The sequence below is a fragment of the Henckelia pumila genome, chromosome 3, assembly GCF_033568475.1.
Source record: "Henckelia pumila isolate YLH828 chromosome 3, ASM3356847v2, whole genome shotgun sequence".
NCBI classification, from domain to species: Eukaryota; Viridiplantae; Streptophyta; class Magnoliopsida; order Lamiales; family Gesneriaceae; genus Henckelia; species Henckelia pumila.
In genome coordinates, this window is record NC_133122.1 from 70,729,505 (window position 1) to 70,751,458 (window position 21,954).

Here is a 21,954-nt window from a genome sequence, read left to right on the forward strand (position 1 = left end):
TTTGTGAATGTGATGATGTGTTCTATTGTTTTTAATCCCTTGCAACATGGATAAATGCATGTGTGATAAATGAGCTTATTTTATTGTGCTGCATTTTTGGTTTGTGGTATTGAATTTAGGTTGCACAGGTTGAGATTGAATGAAGCTAAACTTGTTTGTTATATTAATTAATTGGTCAACTGTTGCGTAGAAGAACAGCATAAACTTAAATGATCAGTACTTTCTTGCATGGCTTATTGATAAAACATTTACAAACACTAAACGCTAGGGTCGCCATACATAGGTGTTGAAAGTGCATGATGATTACAGGAAGTTATCATTATTTAACTTAAATTCCCAATCATATATATATAGTGCCAATTCCTAGCTAGTTTCTAAAATCTTGGTAGAAGAATTTTTGGAAATCTTCCATGCAAGCAGCTTGCAGGCATAGTGCAACAACAATAGAACCATCCCCATCACGCCCTGGTAAGATCAAAGAATCACCATCACAATCATGATTTCCGGGGCCCATAAATATTTCCTTCCCCCAACCAAAGTCAGTGCCATAGAGTGGAAGTGCCAGCCAGCTTACTACCCCTAGATTTGGATTCCCATAAAATGGCCCTTGATTTGTTTTCACGTCATATATATCTTGCAATCCTGAAAAATCTTTAAGATTTTTCAAGTGATCAAGAGTGGAATACACAAACTCGCTCGACACCCTATTTATTGCTTCCCTTATTCTGCTTGCAGCATAGCTTGATGGTCTTGTTACAAGATCCCCCGAGAGACCAGTGGCAACCACATCGATTATTCCATTGCCAAAGTACTTTTCAGGCAACGGTGGTTGAACTCGATTGCGTATATCTAAACAGACTCCCAATCCGGTCCGCTGCTCATATAGGTGCCCACGAGCCCTGCATGCACACCTCCATATGTGTGCTGCTATGACCTCATATCGTGTAAAGCCACGGTCACCTAATTCATTCAATGGCCTCGTTCTGTTAGCTTCATTCTTGAGCATTTCAACTTGGATTTTTGTAAGCTTCAACATGGCAACAGTGGTTTCCTTTTTCCTCTCGTTTTCACAGTTTGGATGGCCGATCACAAGTGGAGGAGGATCAAACTGCTCGTGAACGAAGCACGGTACTTGTGCAGATGGAGGTCGATCCCTAGCTCGTAACAATTTCCTATCAAGAAAAGGTGGATTGCGTAAAGAATCTCCGCGTGCCAGGTTAGCCCATTCTGTGATAAAATGAAGGGCGCTTTGGCCATCAGCCACAGCATGGGATATACTGAAGTTTAGAGCAATCCCACCACACTTGAATTTAGTTAGCTGCACAATGACCAAGGGGGTTTCTTCAATAGGGGCTTGGTAGTTGATTGGAGGAATAAGGTGATAAAAATGGGGAGATGGAGTGAAATCACCGAGGATATCTAAGTCAGCATCGGCCTCTGCTTGTATAAGCTGAACACCCTTCCCGTTGCACTCGAGCAAGAACCGAGCTCCATCTAAGCATCGCAAACGACCTGCCAATGGGTAGAAATGCACCAAGATTCTGCTCAAAGAGGTTTTGAGGGTTGTGAAAATGGCGTCTTTTTGTGTGAGCCAAGTTCCAGAGGGCCGGTAAATGTATGTTGTTGGGATGTGAGAAAGAGAACCGGTTTGGTCGAATTCCGTTAAGGGCATAGGGCCATTCCATGTTGGCTCTGCTGGCTGGACCAGGCAAGATCTAATCAACACAACTCTCATCATGATATTGACAGTGGATGGGATCTTCTGATAGATTGTGTGGCATTTAAATAAAGGAGAAGTTTGTGGCATATTTGTCTCGTGAACTTGTTTTTAGGTAACTAAAATTGGGTTTTGAACGTGTGATGAGTTTAGTTACCATCAATGGATGGAATGAGCTTTCCATGACTTCCAGCTTCAACTATAGTCACACTTTCCACACTAACAGTCGCTTTTTCATGTGCCCCTCCGCTTTAATTTCCTTCGTTTGCCCTTCAAAATTTTAATTAGACAGAGACAGTCGTTAGTTAACAAAAAAAGAAAATGCTATATGTATTGGGTTACAAATTCCATTTTAAATTACAATATTATCTCTTCACTTAAGTTGAAAAATAAAAATCTTTTTAAAATGTATGTAGGATAGTTTTGTAATTTTAAATGAAGTTTGTAACCCAATGTGTAAGCCTAATTGTACATGTAGCATGAAATAACAAAAAATGCAACCCTCTTAATTCTCCCATCAATTGTTCCAACTATTTTCCGATATTATTATTATTATTATTATTTTTATTATTTAATGTGTTTCTTCTCAATTATTTATTTATGTGACTCTTCAATTAACTTATTATTTAAAAATTATATCATGCACTCTTTTAAATACTTTTTCATTATTACATATTCAATGTGTTTTTTTTTCACAATTATTTATTTATGTGACTCTTTAATTAACTTATTTATTTAAAAATTATATCATGCACTCTTTCAAATAAAAAATTAAAATAATTAATATTTTAAAATCTTTTTCAACCATGGTTTCTAATTTATTTTATTCGATTACATAATTCACATATCAACAAGTACGTGAAATACCAATAATATTAATAATAATAATACTATTAATTTCTTATCTTACAAGATAGTATGTGTATGCTTAAAATAAAATTAAAAAAAATTAACATCGTACTTTATTTTTTCCATTTATCTATCTATTATATTACTATTATAAATATATGAGTAACGATTGTGGATTAACTTAAATATTTTTGTTTTTTACACACTATTTTTCTGTTTTTCATGACTTCATATTGTATATCTACTATTTATTATTGTCTCATTTTCTTATTTGAGTTACCGACAAAATATACTTAACTTATTTAATGTACATTAATTTTTTATTAATCTTACAAGATAGTATATGAATACTTAAAAAAAAAAAAGGTTTCATAATGTAATATATTTTTGCCCTTAATCTATCTATTATATATTCTATTACTATTATAAACTAGCATTCCACCCGTGCGATACACGAGATGTTATTTTAATTTAATTAGTGGTAAAAATTAGTAATTATGTGTGTTTGAATACATAATTAAAATACAAATAAATTAAGATTGAGTTTGGATGAAAAGAGCATTTGAAATATATGTATTTAAATGTATCTTCATTATTTAGATAACTTACACACACAAAAAAATTAAATTCAAATTCATCTTTATATTTATTTACACTATAATTGAGCTAATCACGACGGAATTCAAATCTTTAGAATATTGCAATCATTTAAAATCCATTGTAGTTAAATATATAGTGTTTGGTAGAGCATATAAACTCTTTAAATTTGTCTGACATATTTTGTTTAAAAACAATTTATAAACTCTTGAAATAGTTGTTTGACATCTTATAATATTTTTTTAAAAAAAAATTGTTGAACCCCTACTTTTTAGAAACGTATTATTTTAATATTTTACTTCTACATATTATCTATAAAATTTTTCTCTATACAATTTGTAAAATCTCGATTCAAGACTAGGACATGCACACACAGCCTATCCCAGAACTCCAAAAATAGTAAAGACATTTAAAATAAAAATAAGATATGATTGAATTTCAAAATATAGATAGCGATAATATTGAATATTTTAAAAATAATAATAATATATACTATTATATAAAAGTTGAGACCCATTTAATAGTTGTTTTAGTCCGTTTGATGACACCAATACAAAGACTTTGTTTTCTTAGAAACAATGCTCTCGTATCTCTTCTTTATTTCTTCCAAACTCACTTGAGCTGAATGTGTATTTTCCATTGTTTGATATGTTTCTCAAATTTAGGAAATATATATATATATATATCTTTTTATTGACATACCATAAGCATACGAAAATTCATAAACATGCTCACGTTTTCCCATAAACATACTCTTGAGAATACGAAGATACAACACGTTTCCCAACATAACTCTTATAGTGAAGTCATTATTTGAGCGGGAACGAAGTCGTGTTGCAGTAAGCCAACTGATAAAGCAGTTTTGCACCCCAAACTCAAGAAGATAGACTGAGCAAACCAAATTTGTACAAGTGTTACCAGTCAAGGCAAAACCAATCATCATTGGGATTATATAAAGTGAGTCAACAACAAATGGCATATAGAAGAACATCAGTCGAGGTAGTTGACGCATTCAATCTTGGTTCAAACATATGGAGCAGTGAGACATCACCCATAAAGAGAAAATTTGTAGCAATTTTTGAAAAGATTGACCAAACGAAGCTAAAAACACTCGTTCAAAAAGAAGAACTGAGAAGTAGTCAAGTCTTGTTACAATCAATGCACTCGAAGGATTTTCAATGCTTGAATATGAAAGATACATGTCAAGAGATTTGCCAACACAAAAAAGGGGGGAAATTTTTGGAACATATGTGGTTTTGATGTTGGAAAAACTACAGGAGCAAAATTCAGACGTAAACTGCACTTTTCCATGAGCTAAACTGAAGAAAATCTAAAGACGTAGATTGGACAGGCTTCGAAGCCGAACTGAAATAGGCAAACTGAGCTGACTATTGACCAAAGCCAAACTGAAACCATCAATCGGTCAAGGCAATCAAAATGAATTCACTTGGTAAACTGCATTCAGTTTATTGAGCTAAACTGAATCAATATCTCAGAGCCAAAATATTTTGGCGAACCAAACTGCTTCAACAATTCCAAACCGTATTACCAAGACTGAATGATAGCAAGACTGAAACCATCCAAAGACTGCGTGATCAAAACAGAACACACTTCATCAGTCTTGCACTTATGGATAAGATCTTTCGTACATAGCTGACGCTGCAAACCACGAAACACAACTGTGTACCTTGGTGTCAGAAAATGTTCGAGGTAGCAGACAAGACAAGTTAACAGCCTCAATTTGAATTAAAAGAGTCGTTATAAATCCGAGTATAAATAGACACCAAGAGATGCTTGAAGAAGCATCCGGCTCCATAGAAAAGAACTCGCAAATACATTCAAGCTATCAAGGGGTAAACTGAACACTTTTAGTTTACCTACACATATTCAGTAGAGGAATTCAAAGTTTACTTCAAAGAATACATCAAAAAGCCGAAAAAAACAATCATGCATATCAGTGCACCAGATCTGTGAGGATTACATTGTGCTAAGTATTGAGTTGTAATATAAGTGTTGTATTAATTTATCAGTTGAGATATTACAAATCTTGTTGTAACATGAATCAGTCGAGGGCTGAGTTCTTGAGTCTAGGAGTTCTGGGATAGGCTGTGTGATAAGTCCTAGTCTTGGAATGAGTTATTGAAAAGTGTTGTAATATTCAATGTCTTCTAGAGTGAATCCTTTCGAGGTGGAAGAAGAGGTGATGCAGGAGATTTAGTTCCAAACATCTATAAACAAATTCTTGTGGTTTTTAGTTTCTGTCAAACACTCACATGCAATCTTTCGAGCCACCTTAAACAAGTTCAATCTGTTAGTCGACCTCATTCTGCACTTAGTTAAGGTTTGTTGATTAACATAGACACGCGAGAAGGAAAGCGGTTCAGTATACTAACCTCAACTGAACTCAACTTAGTAAATTCAAGTGTCAAATACTACAACAACTTGAGCTTGGAAAGTTAGCATTCCCCTATTGAGCAGTTTCAGAGAGTAGCGACCCCCAAATTAAAAATCGATTCTATCAAGTGATATCAGTGTAGTTGATACACCCAAAAAGATCCTTTCAGTAGTGATGCAACATGAGGTGAGTGAACTCTTTACACCAAGTGAGATAGTTGTATATTTGAGGTTTATATTCAGCTTAACTAATTTAATAGTTTTCTTAGTCGACTTTGTGTTGTATTTTTTACTCCACTAACTTTGTAGTGAGCCATTGTAGCTCATTCAAACGTTAGATTTTGAATTTTTTTAACTAAATAAAGCCTTCCACATTTGCCAATTTTCAATCTCCAGGATTCAATATTAGCAAGTTATAGGTAAGAGACAATTATTTAGTTTTTATTTTGTGGTTTTGTTTAATTGTATACTTTTTTTCTCTTATCTAATATAAATTCATGTTTTAGAGTTTTTTTAACTTTTATAATCATAATTAAATGTGTTGCACGCATACAATATTCATCTAAAATTAATATATTTCAAAATATTAATATTTAAGTATCAAAATAAATGCATTGAATCATTATTTAAGAACTATTTAGAAACTAAAATATACATCATAATTAAGATTTAAAGATTAACATGCTGACATAGAATTGTGACGAAAATCTTAAGAACAAATGGTGTTAGTTCAAATGATTAAATATGATAATTGTAAATGATTTTTTCTTAATTAATTATAATTTTTTTAATATATGTGCTTAATTAATTATAAAGTTTTCAATATAGTATGTTGATAAATTTTTTTTACGTATTATTTAGTGATTGATTCCTTATGAACATTTTTGGAATATTTTCCACTGCCTTAAATTTTAATAATAATGTCTTGTAAGTGAAATATCAAATGAAATAAATTATCAAGATAAAAAAGTAATTAGAAAATTTAAGAATATTTAGTTATTCGATTAGTAACATGTCGTTAGTTTGCTAATTTAATATATGTTGAACTCATATTCGATGAGTATGATAGCAAACCACGTAGAATAAAGCATAATTTCATTAAAATCACTTGATTGTATATGTAGTCTAATATTTTATATTTCATATATGTTTGACTTATTTCATTTATAAGGTTGAAATTTCATATATTATGATATAAGATTTATTATGCATCTTAACTATTGGACGGAGCGATTGTTGTTTTAACAAAATCTATAGCTATTGATAATGACGCAAATCAAAAATTTTAAATCATACAACAGCTTAAGCATCACGTTTCAATGCTCTACCGAGCATGGACAATTATTGTAACCAATAATCTCTCTCTCAATAATTGCACTCTTTGCAATAAATGGGAATTAAACTCCTAACCTGACTATGAGACTAATTATTGGATTGAACTCTTATCGATTTACCAAAATATATAGCTCGTGAAAACGGTGAACTCAAATCTTTTCAACCGCACAATAGATCAAACGCCACATTTCGATTGCTCTACCCAGCAAACACAATTATTACACCCAACATATATCGTTGATTAATTCACTAAAAATTTATTAATTTATATTTTAGTTTTCCCTATCACATAATTCTAGTTTTGCCCCTGACTTTGTGAATTATCTTACTAGAATTTATTGTTCTTTACTTGGTCAAAACTTATAACACATTAAACATAAAATCCACTAATAATTTAAAGAGATGATAATATTTATATATATTAATCTATCTATCTATCTATCTATCTATCTATCTTTTTATTTTTATTATTATTATTATTATTATTATTATTATTATATTACTTTTACTTTTACTTTTATAAAAGCATGAATGTTTAGAATTGTGAAATGACGTTTCTGTCCTTTGTACTTAATTAGTGTGTACTGTACTAGATAAGTTGATGATAAATTATAATATGAATAGATAACATACACACTCCAACGGTCCAACTATCTTTTTTGGCTTAGGTTACTGTGTATAATAATAAATGATTATATTAATCAACCAATCAATGGATAAAATACACGGTCCAACTACCCATTTTTCCATGGGTCACTGTGTTCATTGAATGAAATTAATTCGATTGGATTCCACTGCTTTAATCATTCATCAATATTAATCGTTATTGTTAATTGGTTCGTGCCTGTATAAGGACATCATGCTGATTAAAGAATTGTGTTCACAAGATTTGAGCGTTGGTGGATAAAAAAAAAAAGTTTTGGCGGTAGCAGCAAGTTTAATTATATATGGTACAAATAATACAAATTAATTAGCTTCTATCATTTGTCCTTAATTAGTGTGTATTGTACTAGATAAGTTAATAATAAATTATAATATGAATAGATAAAATACACACTCCAACAATCCAACTACCTGTTTTGGTTTGGATTATTGTGTATATTAATAATAAATGATTATATCAATCAATCAATCAATGGATAAAATACACGATCCAACTAACCATTTTTCCATGGGTCACTCTGTTCATTAAATGAAATTGATTCTATGACGATCCGAGTTCTAATCTCTCATTTAATCAAATGTCCAATAATAGACAAGAAACAATGTCTAAACAAAAGAGTAAAAAAAAATTTTTTTTTTTAAAATGGATTGCCTTGCGCACGCGCGGGCATCACCCCTCGCGCGCGCGCAGTTCAACGAGCCCGAGGCTCCATGGGCTGGCTCGCGCGCGCGCGAGCAGTAGCTCGCCCGTGCGCCGGCCACGGCACCAGAAAAAAATGCTCAGCTGCTGTCAAAATAGTTCTTCAAGTATTTCCATCCAAGATCAACTCAAACAAGGATTTATTCATGATCTAATCCATAACAACATCTAACATGCATTCTAACATGCTATACAATGGATACCATTAGATCATCACAAGCCTTACAATCATAATAATCAAGATTTTCCAAAATATGCAAGACACATTGCTATATAACAAGATCAAGATACTTCATGGTGTTTTAAGGATTTACATCAAATCTCAAATCCTATAAACATCAACAAGACAACAACTAGATCATTTACAAGTCTTGATACAAGTATCTAAAACATGCTCATGTTTAGAATTCAACTCTACAACATGACAGCTCACTCAACCATCTAACTCGGATCATCACGCTATATCTCTTCAACCCTTGTTCTTCAAGATTGCCTTTATTCTGCTCCATTTCCTCCTATTGCCATGACACATACAACATAACAATAGCCGGATAACTCCGGTGAGAAATATATTTCCCAGTAAAAGCAACTAAACATGCATATCAAACATATATCAAGATCATGATATAAAAGTAAATACAATGCATGTTTTCAAACCAAGGTTCATTTCATCATTCGTCGGTTGGGATCCCGAGAAGTAGATATCATAACTAATCCACCGACTCTCCCGCTCGAGGTGGGGTTACTTATCTTTTTTCTCTAGACTTTGAAGCAATCATATATGCAAATCAGACGCTAGGCTAAAACAACCACCCAGGCCATACATATATGATTCCTCAAATCGTCTATTCGAACGTTTTCGTTCATTTCAAAATCAAGGAATAAGTCTTCAAGATGAATGCAACATATATCATTATCAAGGCATTCATAACATCACAAACTTATTCAACAACTCAAATGAAAGCACATAAGAGCAATTAAGCAAACAAGTATGTGATTTAAGAGAACTCGATACAAACCATCTCGATTTGTAATCCCAATCAAATAATAGTCCACTTTTACCTTTGTATTTCGTCTGTTCTGAATTCTTCAACCTCAAAACATGTACATCAATCTTCGTTAAATTCATTCTTTTCAGAATCGAGTCGAAATCATCAACACATCTTCAATCAAATTCATTTCAACCTCAAGCGAACTTCCTCGGTTCACAACTCGACCTCTTGAGTTGATTGAGCTCGTAGCACGTCTGAAATATACAGATTGCATCTAACAAAATCAGTATACAATTCCAAGATCATTAGCTCAATCATAGACTATCCGTATGATTTCAAAACATAACCAAGCATCGTAGCGATTGACAATCGGAAATCATTACGGTATCGAATTTATTTCTAATTTCAATTCCATTCATACGGCTTTTCATATCCGTTCATTGTCATTCAACTCTTCCAACCAACAGATATTATCATAAACATATCAAAGAATATCTTATCTCAAAAATCATCTATCAAACTTGTCTCAAAACACGAATCGACGGCGTAGCGATTAAAAATCGGTAACCGACGACATATCGAAACCATTTTCAACTCTTCCAACAAATTGTATATCTTCATATCATTATATATCATCAACACCAGCTAATTACCAGCATAATCAGATGCTACACAAGTCGAAATCTATGCTGGTTATCATATGAATTTCATTCAATACTCAAGATTCAATTCGGTTTCGAATATACAACGCTAGAATATCGATAACATGATCAAACAAATCAACTTCTGATTTCTGCCCATATTCGAATTTCAAAACTTATTCAAGACATCATAAACCTTACATCAAATCGAAGGCCTCGTTGCAAGGATTCCAGAACATCTTTCGGAATTGAAATCGGACGAACTGATCAAAAGTTACAGCGATTTGAAAATTGAAGAAATCAAAAGAATATGACAATGATCTCGGCTTCTGTTCTGTTTCTGAATTCCTTTTTACATAACACGTAGAATTCTGATTCATATCATAGAGATTGGATAGATATTGCATAAATTGCAATTTAGTCCCTCCAGTCTTCAGTAATTGCAATTCAGTCCTCGGCCTTCGTTTTAATTCAATTTCAATCCAAAATAATTTAAGAATATTAGAATTTAAATCACAACTCTAAACATTCCCAAATTAAATATACTCGGATTAAAATAAATTAAATTCGGATTAATTAAATAATCCGGCCTTTTGCACTTTAGCCCTTGCAACGTCGATAATTGCAAATCACTCCCTGATCAGGTTAAATCTTCAAAATTGATCTTCGTTAATTCCCGAAACATGGAATTTAATCTTAAATCCCATAAATATTCAAATCGAATATTTATTCTTTTAATTTAAGAATTCTCGGAATTTAATTCTCAAAATCCGTAAATTCTCAAATTAAATATTTTCAGCTCGGAAATTAAATCTATCATTTTCATAACTTCTCAAATAAATATTAGCCCATAATATGGAATTTAATTCTCAAATTCCATAATTAATAATTGAATATTTTCGGGCCTTACAGATTCGATTGGATTCCACTGCTTTAATCATTCATCAATATTCATCGTTATTGTTCATTGGTCCGTGCCTATATAAGAACATCATGTTGATTAATGCATTGTGTTCACAAGGTTTGAGCGTTGGTGGATAAAAAAAAAGTTGCGGTAGCAGCAAGTTTAATTATAAATGGTACAGATAATACAAATTAGTTTATGTCCTTTAATTTGTACTTAATTATTGCGTAATGTACTATATAAGTTAATGATAAATTATATGGATAAAATACACACTCCAACGGTCCAACTACCTGTTTTGGCTTGGGTTACTATGTATAATAATAAATGATTATATCAATCAATGGATAAAATACAAAGTCCAACTACTCATTTTTTCCTTGGGTCCCTGTGTTCATTGAATGACATTAATTCGATTGGATTCTACTGCTTTTATCATTCATCAATATTCATCGTAATTGTTCATTGGTCCGTTCCTATATAAATACAACATGTTGATTAATTCATTGTGTTCACAAGATTTGAGCGTTGGTGGATAAAAAAAAAAAAGTTGTTGCGGTAGCAACATGTTTAATTATATATGATACAAATAATAAAAATTAGATTATGTCATTTGTCCTTAATTAGTGTGTATTGTACTAAATAAGTTAATGATAAATTATAATATGAATATATAAAATACACACTCCAACAGTCCAACTACCTGTTTTGTCTTGGGTTACTATGTATAATAATAAATGATTACATCAATCAATCAATTAATTGATAAAATACACGGTCCAATTACTCATTTTTCCATGGGTTCCCGTGTTCATTGAATGAAATTAATTCGATTGGATTCCACTGCTTTAATCATTCATCAATATTCATCGTTATTTTTTTCATTGTTCCGTGCCTATATAAGGACATCATGTTGATTAATGCATTGTGTTCACAAGGTTTGAGCGTTAGAGGATAAAAAAAATTTTGTTGCGCTAGCATCAATTTTAATATAATTATAAATGGTACAAATAATACAAATTAGCTTTTGTACTTTGTCCTTAATTAGTATGTACTATACCAGATAAGTTAATGATAAATTTTAATATGAATAGATGACATACACACTCCAACAGTCTAACTACCTGTTTTGGGTTGGGTTAATGTGTATACAAATAAATGATTATATCAATCAATCAATGGATAAAATACACGGTTCAACTACTCATTTTTCCATGGGTCCCTATGTTCATTGAATGAAATTAATTCGATTAGATTCCACTGCTTTTATCATTCATCAATATTCATCGTTATTGTTCATTGGTCCGTGCATATATAAGGACATCATGTTGATTAATGCATTGTGTTCACAAGGTTTGAGCGTTGGTGGATAAAAAAGAGTTGTTGCTGTAGCAGCAATTTTAATTATATATGGTACAAATAATACAAATTATCTTCGGTTCTTTGTCCTTAATTAATATGTATTGTACTAGATAAGTTAATGATAAATTATAATATGAATAGATAAAATGCACACTCCAACGGTCCAACTACCTGTTTTTGCATGAGTTACTGCGTATAATAATAAATGATTATATTAATCAATCAATCAATGGATAAAATACACGGTCCAACTACAAATTTTGCCATAGGTCCCTGTATTCATTGAATAAAATTGATTCGATTGGATTTCACTGCTTTAATCATTCATCAATATTCATCGTTATTGTTCATTGGTCCGTGCCTATATAAGGACATCATGTTGATTAATGCATTGTGTTCACAAGGTTTGAGCGTTGGTGGATAAAAAAAAGTTGTTGTGGTAGCAGCAAATTTAATTATATCTAGTACAAATAATACGTACAATTAATTAAGAATCCTTGTGTGTTCTTCGTTGTTTTATACACCTGGTGATTTAATTATATTCCAATCTTAGATTCTTGAGCGGGATATCTTATCTTAAGTTGGAAGTAATATTAGAATTGCAAATTTCTATACATTATTAATTAAATTTTAGGTTATAGTCAGTTTTTTTAACCGTGTATAATGCAATTAATTGTGCTTTAATTTGATTTGAAGTATAAATTTCGACCTATTTTTTCCTACGTTGAATTTATAATATGTCTGATCTCTTATTGATTCATATATGTTCAAATTTGCATATACAAAATTTGATGTTGAATTAACTTCCAATTAAACAATGAGATTTGTTTTTTTTAATCTCAAATCCTTAGCACAAAACACATGTATTTCTGGTGCAACGTCTTGCCTTTAATAATTTGAATTGGATTGGATTAGTTTCATTAAAGTTCATTAAAAAATATAAAATTTAAGGGATAATTCCTAAATATATCCCTACATCTTTTTCATTTTTTCGTATTATATCTCTTTCACCTTTCATGTTCCAAATATATCTCTGATTCATTAAATAGTTTCTTGAATTTGTCCTTAAAACTAAATAATGTCCATTCTACCTTTTTTTTTTCCCTATTTAAAATTTAAAGGCTTAATCCCATCATGCTTCCGTCAGTAAATTAAAGCAGAATACCTCTTTGAGCACACTGTTGTCGGGTTATGTCCACCGGGTTTTACAGGTTGTTCCTCACAACCAAACCACGCGATCGCAACCGATGGTTCTTGACACAGACTCCTTCAGCAGCAGCTAGCACAGCCTATTTCGTTTCCTACCTTATGGCGTATAGTAAAAGCTTAATTTTTTAAATAAAATAACATGATAGAGAAGAGCTTCGAAAATTTATTCAGACAACATATTATTACATAAATCAACCTTCTTTGAAGAGGAGAAGATAACTAGTTTAGCTACTTATAGTAGCCTTGTTCTTGAAATACATAAAAGTAAAAACTTAATACAATAGAAAGAGAATACTATGTTTTATTTGTAAAAAAACTGAAGGAAATGATCGATGTCTTCAGCTTCCTCAAAATCCTGTATTTATAGTCGAAGTTTCACTCGTTTCACCGAGAAACTTCAGGAAATCTTACAGCTGTCTTAAATTTTTTATGTCATTATTGATGACATCTTTTTCTAGTGGGAGTCACATTTCCGATGGCATCTTTTACTAGTGGAGGAGTCACATGCTTGACTTTTTCTTTTGGATTTATTCTCCTCGCATGTCTTCTTTATTGTTGTCGGGGCATCTTTTGCTTTTGCAGTGGGCCCCTGGGAAAACGCGGTTTTGGTGGTCCCTGTCCACCTTTGCTTGTCTCGGAAAAATCTTTTCGATCTGTTCGGGGTTTGAAGGTTTTTTCGAATTCTGGCTTCTTCTGGTTTGGACATTCTGGGAAGATATTCTCTGACCATCTTCCGATATGAGCCATGTTACAAAATTTTCGTCATGTTTCTTTACTCCCCGGCAGCTTGTTGTTCCACAAAAATTTCTCTTCTTTTCGAAGAGTTTTTCCGCAAAAGCCGTAGTTTTTCCTGTCATTGTGTTTAACAGGAATGATCCGTTCATAGAATTTTGATAAAATTTGAACAGAAACTTGACCTTATCCATCTCGGTGAGACAAACCCAAATACCTCATGCCCTTCTAGTTGAAATTTCATTTTTTCCAAAGGTGGACACCAATGGTATTTCTTCAGATATAGGATCCTTGATAAATTTTTTATTATTTATGTCAGGTCTCCTTAGCTTGATGAAATGAAAGGGCTCGTGTGATCCTTTCTCGGTTGGTTCTGGAGCTGCACTAAAGAAGTATAACTCAAGCACATCTCCTCTGGACAAATGATCATTATTTGCCCATGTTTCTTGGACTGCTTCATGAATTCATTTTGGTAGTTATGATATTTCCTGGAAGCCTGGTGAAGTTGTATAAACTGAGGCTAGAGCCCCAAATTCATACCATAGTTTTACATCCTTAGGATTGACATTGTTTTTTAGCCAAACCCTTGGATATATTCCTGCAACATCAACCCTGCAAGCGATCGGGTTGATTTCACTTCTTGCACTTAATTTCTCCCATCTTTGTTGATAAACCTGAAATGGAGAAATGACAGCTGGGTTAGTATCAATCTTAGATTTGCCCTTGTCAGTGTAGGGCCTAAGATTGATCTCTTCCTCTTTTACCCCAGAGGAGGAGGATTGACTTGATGAGTTATCCTCATCAATTGTTGCTTTATCTAGATCATCAAAAGCTGATGATAGATTAGCGCTTGTTTCTTGAGTATTAGAATCCTCAACATATTGTTTTACAACCGATGGTTGTATTTCTTGTTCTTGTAAAACCAATGGTTTTAACATTTCTTGTTTTTGAGAAACCAGTGGTTTTTCTATGGCACGCATAATTGGCCCTTGAATAGCAGCCCATAGTTGAGTTTGAGCTTGCATAAATCCTGTGATTCGATTGGATACTTTGATCCGATCAGCTTGTTGTAACATGCCCGCCATATCGGCACTTATGACAAGCTGGTTGAACTCGGTTTGAAGCAACCCAATGTGTTCCCTGAGATGCCTCTGCATTTTCATGATGGAATCTACGTCACTGCCTTCCATCTCTTGTTAAGAAATCTGCAAGAATATTTTCATGAGATTTAATAATAACAATATCAATAATATAATTTTGACATAAAGCTTGCCATCTTAATAACCTAGCCTTCTCAGGTTTAGATTCAATCTTATTCTTTAGAAAAGCTTTTACCTGAGTGTTATCAACCATCAAAGTGAATTTTTTAGCAAGTAAAAATAATGGCCACTTTTCGAAAGCCCTTTTAACTGCATAAAATTCCTTTTCGTTAATATGTCATCTGATAGCCTCAGATTCTGAAAAAAGACCGCTACAGTATCTGCATGGTATTTCTCCATCCGGAGTGATCTTAGTAAGAACTACTGCCCACCATTCGTCACTGGCATCTGTAAATAACACCAGATCATCTTCATCCACGGGTATAGCCATTTTTGGGAGATTCTTACATATCTCCTTTAATTGGTTCACCCCTTTAGTATGTTCATCGGTCCATATAAACCTTGCATTCTTTTTTAAAAAAGGACTAAACACCTTTCTATATATTGCCAGATTGTTTATGAACATCCCTGCAAAATTAACTACTCCTAGAAAACTTTGGAGTTGTTTTACATTTTTGAGTTTATCTGGAAAATTTTTTACCTTTTCCACAATATGGGGTTGTAGAATTATTCCAGTTTCATCAATCTCAATTCCAAGGAATTCAATTTTCCTTGTTGCTATGACTGCTTTCTTTTCAGATAAAACCAGTCCTTCTTGTGTACAAATTTTAGAGAAAATCTCTAAATGTTTAATATGTTCATCTATGTTTTTTGATGCTATAAGAATATCATCAATATAAACAAACATGAAGTTGAAATAATCTTTAAAAAGATTATCCATCTTTCTTTGAAATATTTGGGGTGCATTAGCCAATCTCATAGGCATAACTTCCCAGATATAATGTCCTTTTGGTATAGAGAATGCTGTGAATTTCTTATTGCCTTCTTCCATTCGAATCTGGTAAAATCCAGACTTATAATCAAATTTTGAGAACACTCTAGCATTTCGTACACAGCTAATTAGATGTTCTCTACTGGGTATGAAGTACCCATCAAACTCCAGGATTTTATTAATACCTTGGTAGTTAATAACTAACCTGAGTTTCCCTCTTTTTATTTCACCATGATTTCTGACCAGAAAACCTGGGCTGCTATATGGTGAAACCCCTTCTTTGATTAGACCAAGGTCCAAATGTTCCTTGATAATCATTCTCATATCCCTTTGATCTGTTATGTTCATTGGGATAGGCTTATATCTAACGAATTCATACTCTTTGCCTTCCTTTAGAGAAAGACTGGCTTTGAGTTGATTTCTATCCCACCATGCCAAAGGATGCTCGTTGTAACTTTCTTTGAGCCTCTTTTTGACATCTTCAATGGATACCTTATTTTCTAACTCTATATCTCTGTGATTTAGAGTTACTTTGAGAAGCTCCATATCCTCTGTTTGGAGTTCTTGTTCTATTGTTATTTTCAACTTGGTTTCTCCAACCCTTCTTGGATATTTCATTTTTGGGTGAAAAAGTTGTCCTTTATCACCACGCTGGCTGCGAAATATTATCGGTAATTGTCGATAAAAAGCAACCTTGAGTCGTTGAACGATAATTTTATGATCACAAATTGTAGTAAACATAAGTCTTCTTGACTCATTGTCTTGTGTGTACTTCTTAAACATTTGTAAGAAGTTATTTCCTAACAGGATATCAGCTCATGTATCATGAAAATAGATTGATGGTGTCTTTACCTTGTACCAAGGTGTTTGACCTGATCCTTCTATAAGGATCTCTGCTTGTTTTATTCCTTTACAAAAAATTAAAATTATTTGAGAGAAATCTCGTCCAGCAATTTTTGGCAATTCTTCTTCACATTCTTCAGGAAAGACTCCTCTTTTTGCTGTACAAATTCCTGCTCCCGAGTCAATATAAGCTGCAAAGTATTCAGCCTTATATTGTTCATACAACATCCCTATTGAAATGTATATGGAGAAAGGACTTGTTGTCATTTTTTAAAGGGATTACTAAATGGCCCCGCCATTTCTAACAGACCGTGTTGTAATTCAGTAATCCGATTAAGACTATTCACCTTTAGTTTTTCTAAGGCCTCAGAAGGTAGAGTATGGTTACTCATTTCCACTTTTTCAATGCGTTCTAGTAAATCATGTTCATGACTTACTAATTTTAACAATTGCTTCTTCCTCTGTTTGTAAACAGAGTTTTCGAATCTGATTAAGGGATTGTCTCTTATCCAATTCTCTTGGTTTTCCATCTCGTAGAATTCTTATTGAATCATCCAAGTTTTTTCTTTTGCCATAAACTCTATTACTTTTTCAAGGCGTTTCCATGGTCTATGGTCCTCCAGAAACTCTAGGCCAAGAATGAGCTGATCCACTTCTTTTCCTGGAATTCCACAGATTTGAACTTCCAATTCTCCAATATTTATTAATCCTTGTTAAGTTCCTGTTACCTGCTGCTCTAAATAGTAAATCGAGTTACAAGGAAATTGGTTCCGGTGACTTGTAATTTCGAATACTATTTTGACTTCTTTCCATCCTTCTGGAGATCTAAGTTTTCCTATTATTGAAAAATCCTTTTCTTCTAGTGAAATTTCCTGAGCAGGAGATTTTTCCCACCTTCTACTTGTCATTCGGTCACCTTGAAAAGATAACCTTCGGGGTTCTATTTTAAGATCTCTGTATAGAACCGATTTATCTTGTATTTGAATGTCTGTTTCTTGAATTAAAGGAAACTCGATTCTTTCCGGGTATATTGCTTGAGCAACTTTCCCAAAGATTTCTGGAATTTCAATAAACTCATTTCTAATAAATAATTCAGAATGGTGCGTATTAGAAAGAGCATATGAAATTTGATAAGTAATAGAATATGGTCTATTATCTTCCTTCATTAATCTTTTTTCCTTGAAGTTTTGATGCAACGTCAAGGCTCGACTAAAGTCTCTGTCAGCTAAATTGTAGGCTATTCTTGGATAAATAACTCCTACAATTTTTCCTGCACATAGATTTCCTGAGATCGTACCCAGAACAGCATCTTGGATATTCCCCATTTTTTTATCACATACTACGATATCTATGGGTGAATCTATTCCTTCTTTAAAAGTTGCCTTGATAATTATTTGGATCGCTCCAATATGAATCCAAGACATCGTTCTTGCTACCTCACTTTTCAGCTTTTGCAATTCCTCTCTTACTTCTTCAAAAGGAATTAATAGCATCTCTATTTGATTACTTGTTAACTCCATCAGAATTGCCATTTTCCTTCTGGATACTTTGTAAATCAAATGATATATTCTTTGTCTTAGCCCTAGGTTGCCTAAGACTCTCTCTACTTGTCCTGCCGAAAATCCTTGGTACTTCTGTAATGTTGGATTTTCTCTCATAATCCTTTGGACCATATTATGAGATATCGTGGTTTGACTAAAAATCCAGCCAAACTCTCATGTGTTTCGTGTCGAAACACTTCTTCTTTATTCTGATTCTGATTCTGATTCATCTTGGCTAAAAAATATCTCTTCTTCGTATATACTTTCATCTGAGGGGATATCCTCAAATTGATATACTTGGACTAGATCTTGAAATAAAACCGCATCATCCATATCTGGTGTTTCTTCAAAGAGTTTAACTCTCTTTTTCTCGTTTTCTGGACAGTTTGTAGATATATGTCCTCTTGCTCCACATGTCCAGCAGTTGCAATCCTTGAAACTTTCACTTGCTCTCGTATGAGTTCTTCTGAAAGTTCTTCTAGATGGTGTTTTTCCCCAGCCTTGTGATGAGTTTGTTGATAGGGATGTTCTTGTAGGTCCACTTCTTCTACCTGATCTATAAGATCTGGCCTTTTGTTTGGACCAAAATGTTCTTGGTTTCCAAGAACTTTTCATTCTTTTATTGTAATGATTATTTTTGAATTTTTTCCTTTTAAATCCCTGTGATTTATTTCCTATAGCCGTAGGGAGATCATTTTCTCTACAAGATAGAGGAGTATGCTTGTTAATACCCCTTATTTTCTTATAGTTCTTCTGTAATGCTGCCATATGACACCATTCCGCCAATTTTCCTTTCAAAAAGGAGGTGCGTCTTGCCAATGTATCAAGATTACTTGGAACATATTCTTTTATCAGTATTTCTCTCCAGGGTCTTGGCATTTTTTGCGAAAAATAGCTGAATGGCTACATTTTCTTCAACTCCCGAATTCCATCTGTATTTGGTGAATAACATAATATATTCATCAACTAAACATATATCATGTAACTCGAGGCTATACAAAGCTTGAGTATATCTTCTATTTTTCTTTGTATCTTGATTATTGAAATAGTCTACCCCTATGAATTGTGCTTTAAAAAGGGTGACCATTCTTCCTCCAATCTCGCTAAGTGATTCTCCTGCTAAGATTGATTCCTTGCTTTCTGGCATGGTCATTTCCCAAGCTATCTTGACAGATCACATTAGACTCATTTCCAGAAGTTTGATAAATCCTTCTTTATTGAGATCTAAAGTTCCTGCTGCTATTCTCATGGCTGATGTCCAATCATCTATGAGATCTTCTCTGTTTTTGAAGTCCAGAACATCCAGGTTTAACATAACCCCATAAGGATGTATCGGATCTAAAACGGTTTTTCCATAAGTAGTTTGATGTATTGGTATATTACTCCTTCTTGATCTGGTTCCTGCTGGATGTGAATTTTCTCCAACATGGAACTCACTATGTGGTTCTTCTGTTTTAACCACATATCTCAGGGGATTCCCTATGGGTTGTTCACCCTCAGGAGAATTCATTTTTAGATCTATTACTTTAAGATTCGAAAAAGAATCTCGAGGATCTGATATCATTTTTTGAGCCCAGAGGAAATATTAATTATAATTGTTAGAATAAGGGTATTATAGGCAATTTTTAGTTTGAGGGACATATTAAGGAAACTATTTGTTAAATAAGGGACATAATTAGGAACGAATAAATTGTTAGTATATTTTTGGAAAAGTTAGAAAACTTTAAATACGTATTTGAATTTTATCCTAAAATTTAATGACTCAGTAGATATTTTCCTCCCGAGAATTTTATTTTTAAAAGAAAATCTGTTAACAGTCAATTATCCAATGTGTTACAGACTTACAGTCAATGATCCAATGAACACATATATATTTTTATATCAATTTTTCAAGGATCCAATGTGTTACAGACTTGCATATTAAAAATTATTCTTAATGCAAACTTCACGTGCAAAAAGAATAATGTTTAGATATTGGCTTGGAATAAATGGGTATGGAATACGAATTATAGTACATCTCACGGGAATCGGTATACATATAATTATTATTTATTTTATTTCTAATTATGCCCAAATCCATAGGTTTGATATAATGTATATCTTGTGAGTTGTAAACACATAATCATAGAATACTCCATTTTACTTTAATGAAATTCAAAATTCAGATATTTTGATTTTAAATAGTTCAAAACGCGTCGCAAAACTATATATAAAACAATTGATACAGTTTGATTCCTCAACTCAATTTAGTAGTACTTCTAGAGCCCACTTCTTCCCCACACTACAAGTGAAAGAGAAAATGTAAAGATTACCATTAAAACATCCCAAACAAAACTTATTTATATTCATATGAATTATGTCTCCTATGTCTATAAATACAAAGGAATTATTCCTCATTAATAATAGTGAAATCTATTAATTGGTTGAATTAGTTTACAATCTTGACTGATGACACAAAGACAAGTGCTGTCTTTTCTAATTTCGTAGAATATACCTACCCTTACATAGTTGTAATGGAGTACACTAAAAACGAAGTCTTATACTTATATAGCTAACACCATCCATAGTATTATATAAAAGTTGAGATCCATTTAAAAACTGATTTTGGTGTATTTGATGACAGTAATATAAATTTACAAATTTAACTCCAAACATGAATTGTACTTCATATAGATTATTGGGTAAAATGGTAAAAACGTAGTTACATTTATCGCTCCTACTATCAAAAATCACCCACTATTTAAGGTAATATTTGTAACCTCTAAAAATAAATGATTATGGAGATTTTCTTCACAAAATTTGTGAAGAAAATTTTCATAATCACTTATTTTTAAAGATTGCAAACACTACCTAAGTCTTGCTAAAATTAAGGATCCATTCGAATCAATTTCATTGTGTTTTTTTAATATCGACATATTATTTGCAAAATATTAAAATTTCATATTTATTATAATTTTAATTAGATATTAAATTATTTATGTACACGCAAAAGTTAGAAGAAAATACGAGTGCTTCACGAGGAAAATTCAGTTGGGGAAGAAAACTATATTCAAAACAAAATTGTGAAAATTAGTATTTAGTCTTGTAAATTAGCATGTTTTGGATTTATTAAGTATTGTAATTTGCCAAATTTGGATTTTTTTCATCCAGCGTCTTGGATTTTGTTTGAATTTTAAAAAATATTATTTATTTGACATCGATGATCTCCTGCATATTTGTAACGATAATAAAACCTATGTTACATGTCTATTAAAACCTACTTCAGGGAAATAAAAGGCTTTTTCCTCTCATTTCAAAATATTAAAATTTGTTTTGGTTTATTTCTCTCTTTTAATTTTGTTGATTGATTTTAATTTTGTAGCATATGCTTTATTTGTATCATAT

The 21,954-nt window shown here is 32.5% G+C and overlaps 1 protein-coding gene across 1 annotated transcript; it reads right to left on the bottom strand.

The window, feature by feature from the left end:
* Positions 1–200: 200 nt before the first annotated feature.
* LOC140892568 (spermidine hydroxycinnamoyl transferase-like) lies at positions 201–1,758 on the bottom strand. The gene has a single exon (XM_073301497.1). The coding sequence runs from the start codon at positions 1,736–1,738 to the stop codon at positions 368–370; it is 1,371 nt and encodes a 456-aa protein (XP_073157598.1). The 5' UTR covers positions 1,739–1,758; the 3' UTR covers positions 201–367.
* Between the last annotated feature and the right edge of the window lie 20,196 nt (positions 1,759–21,954).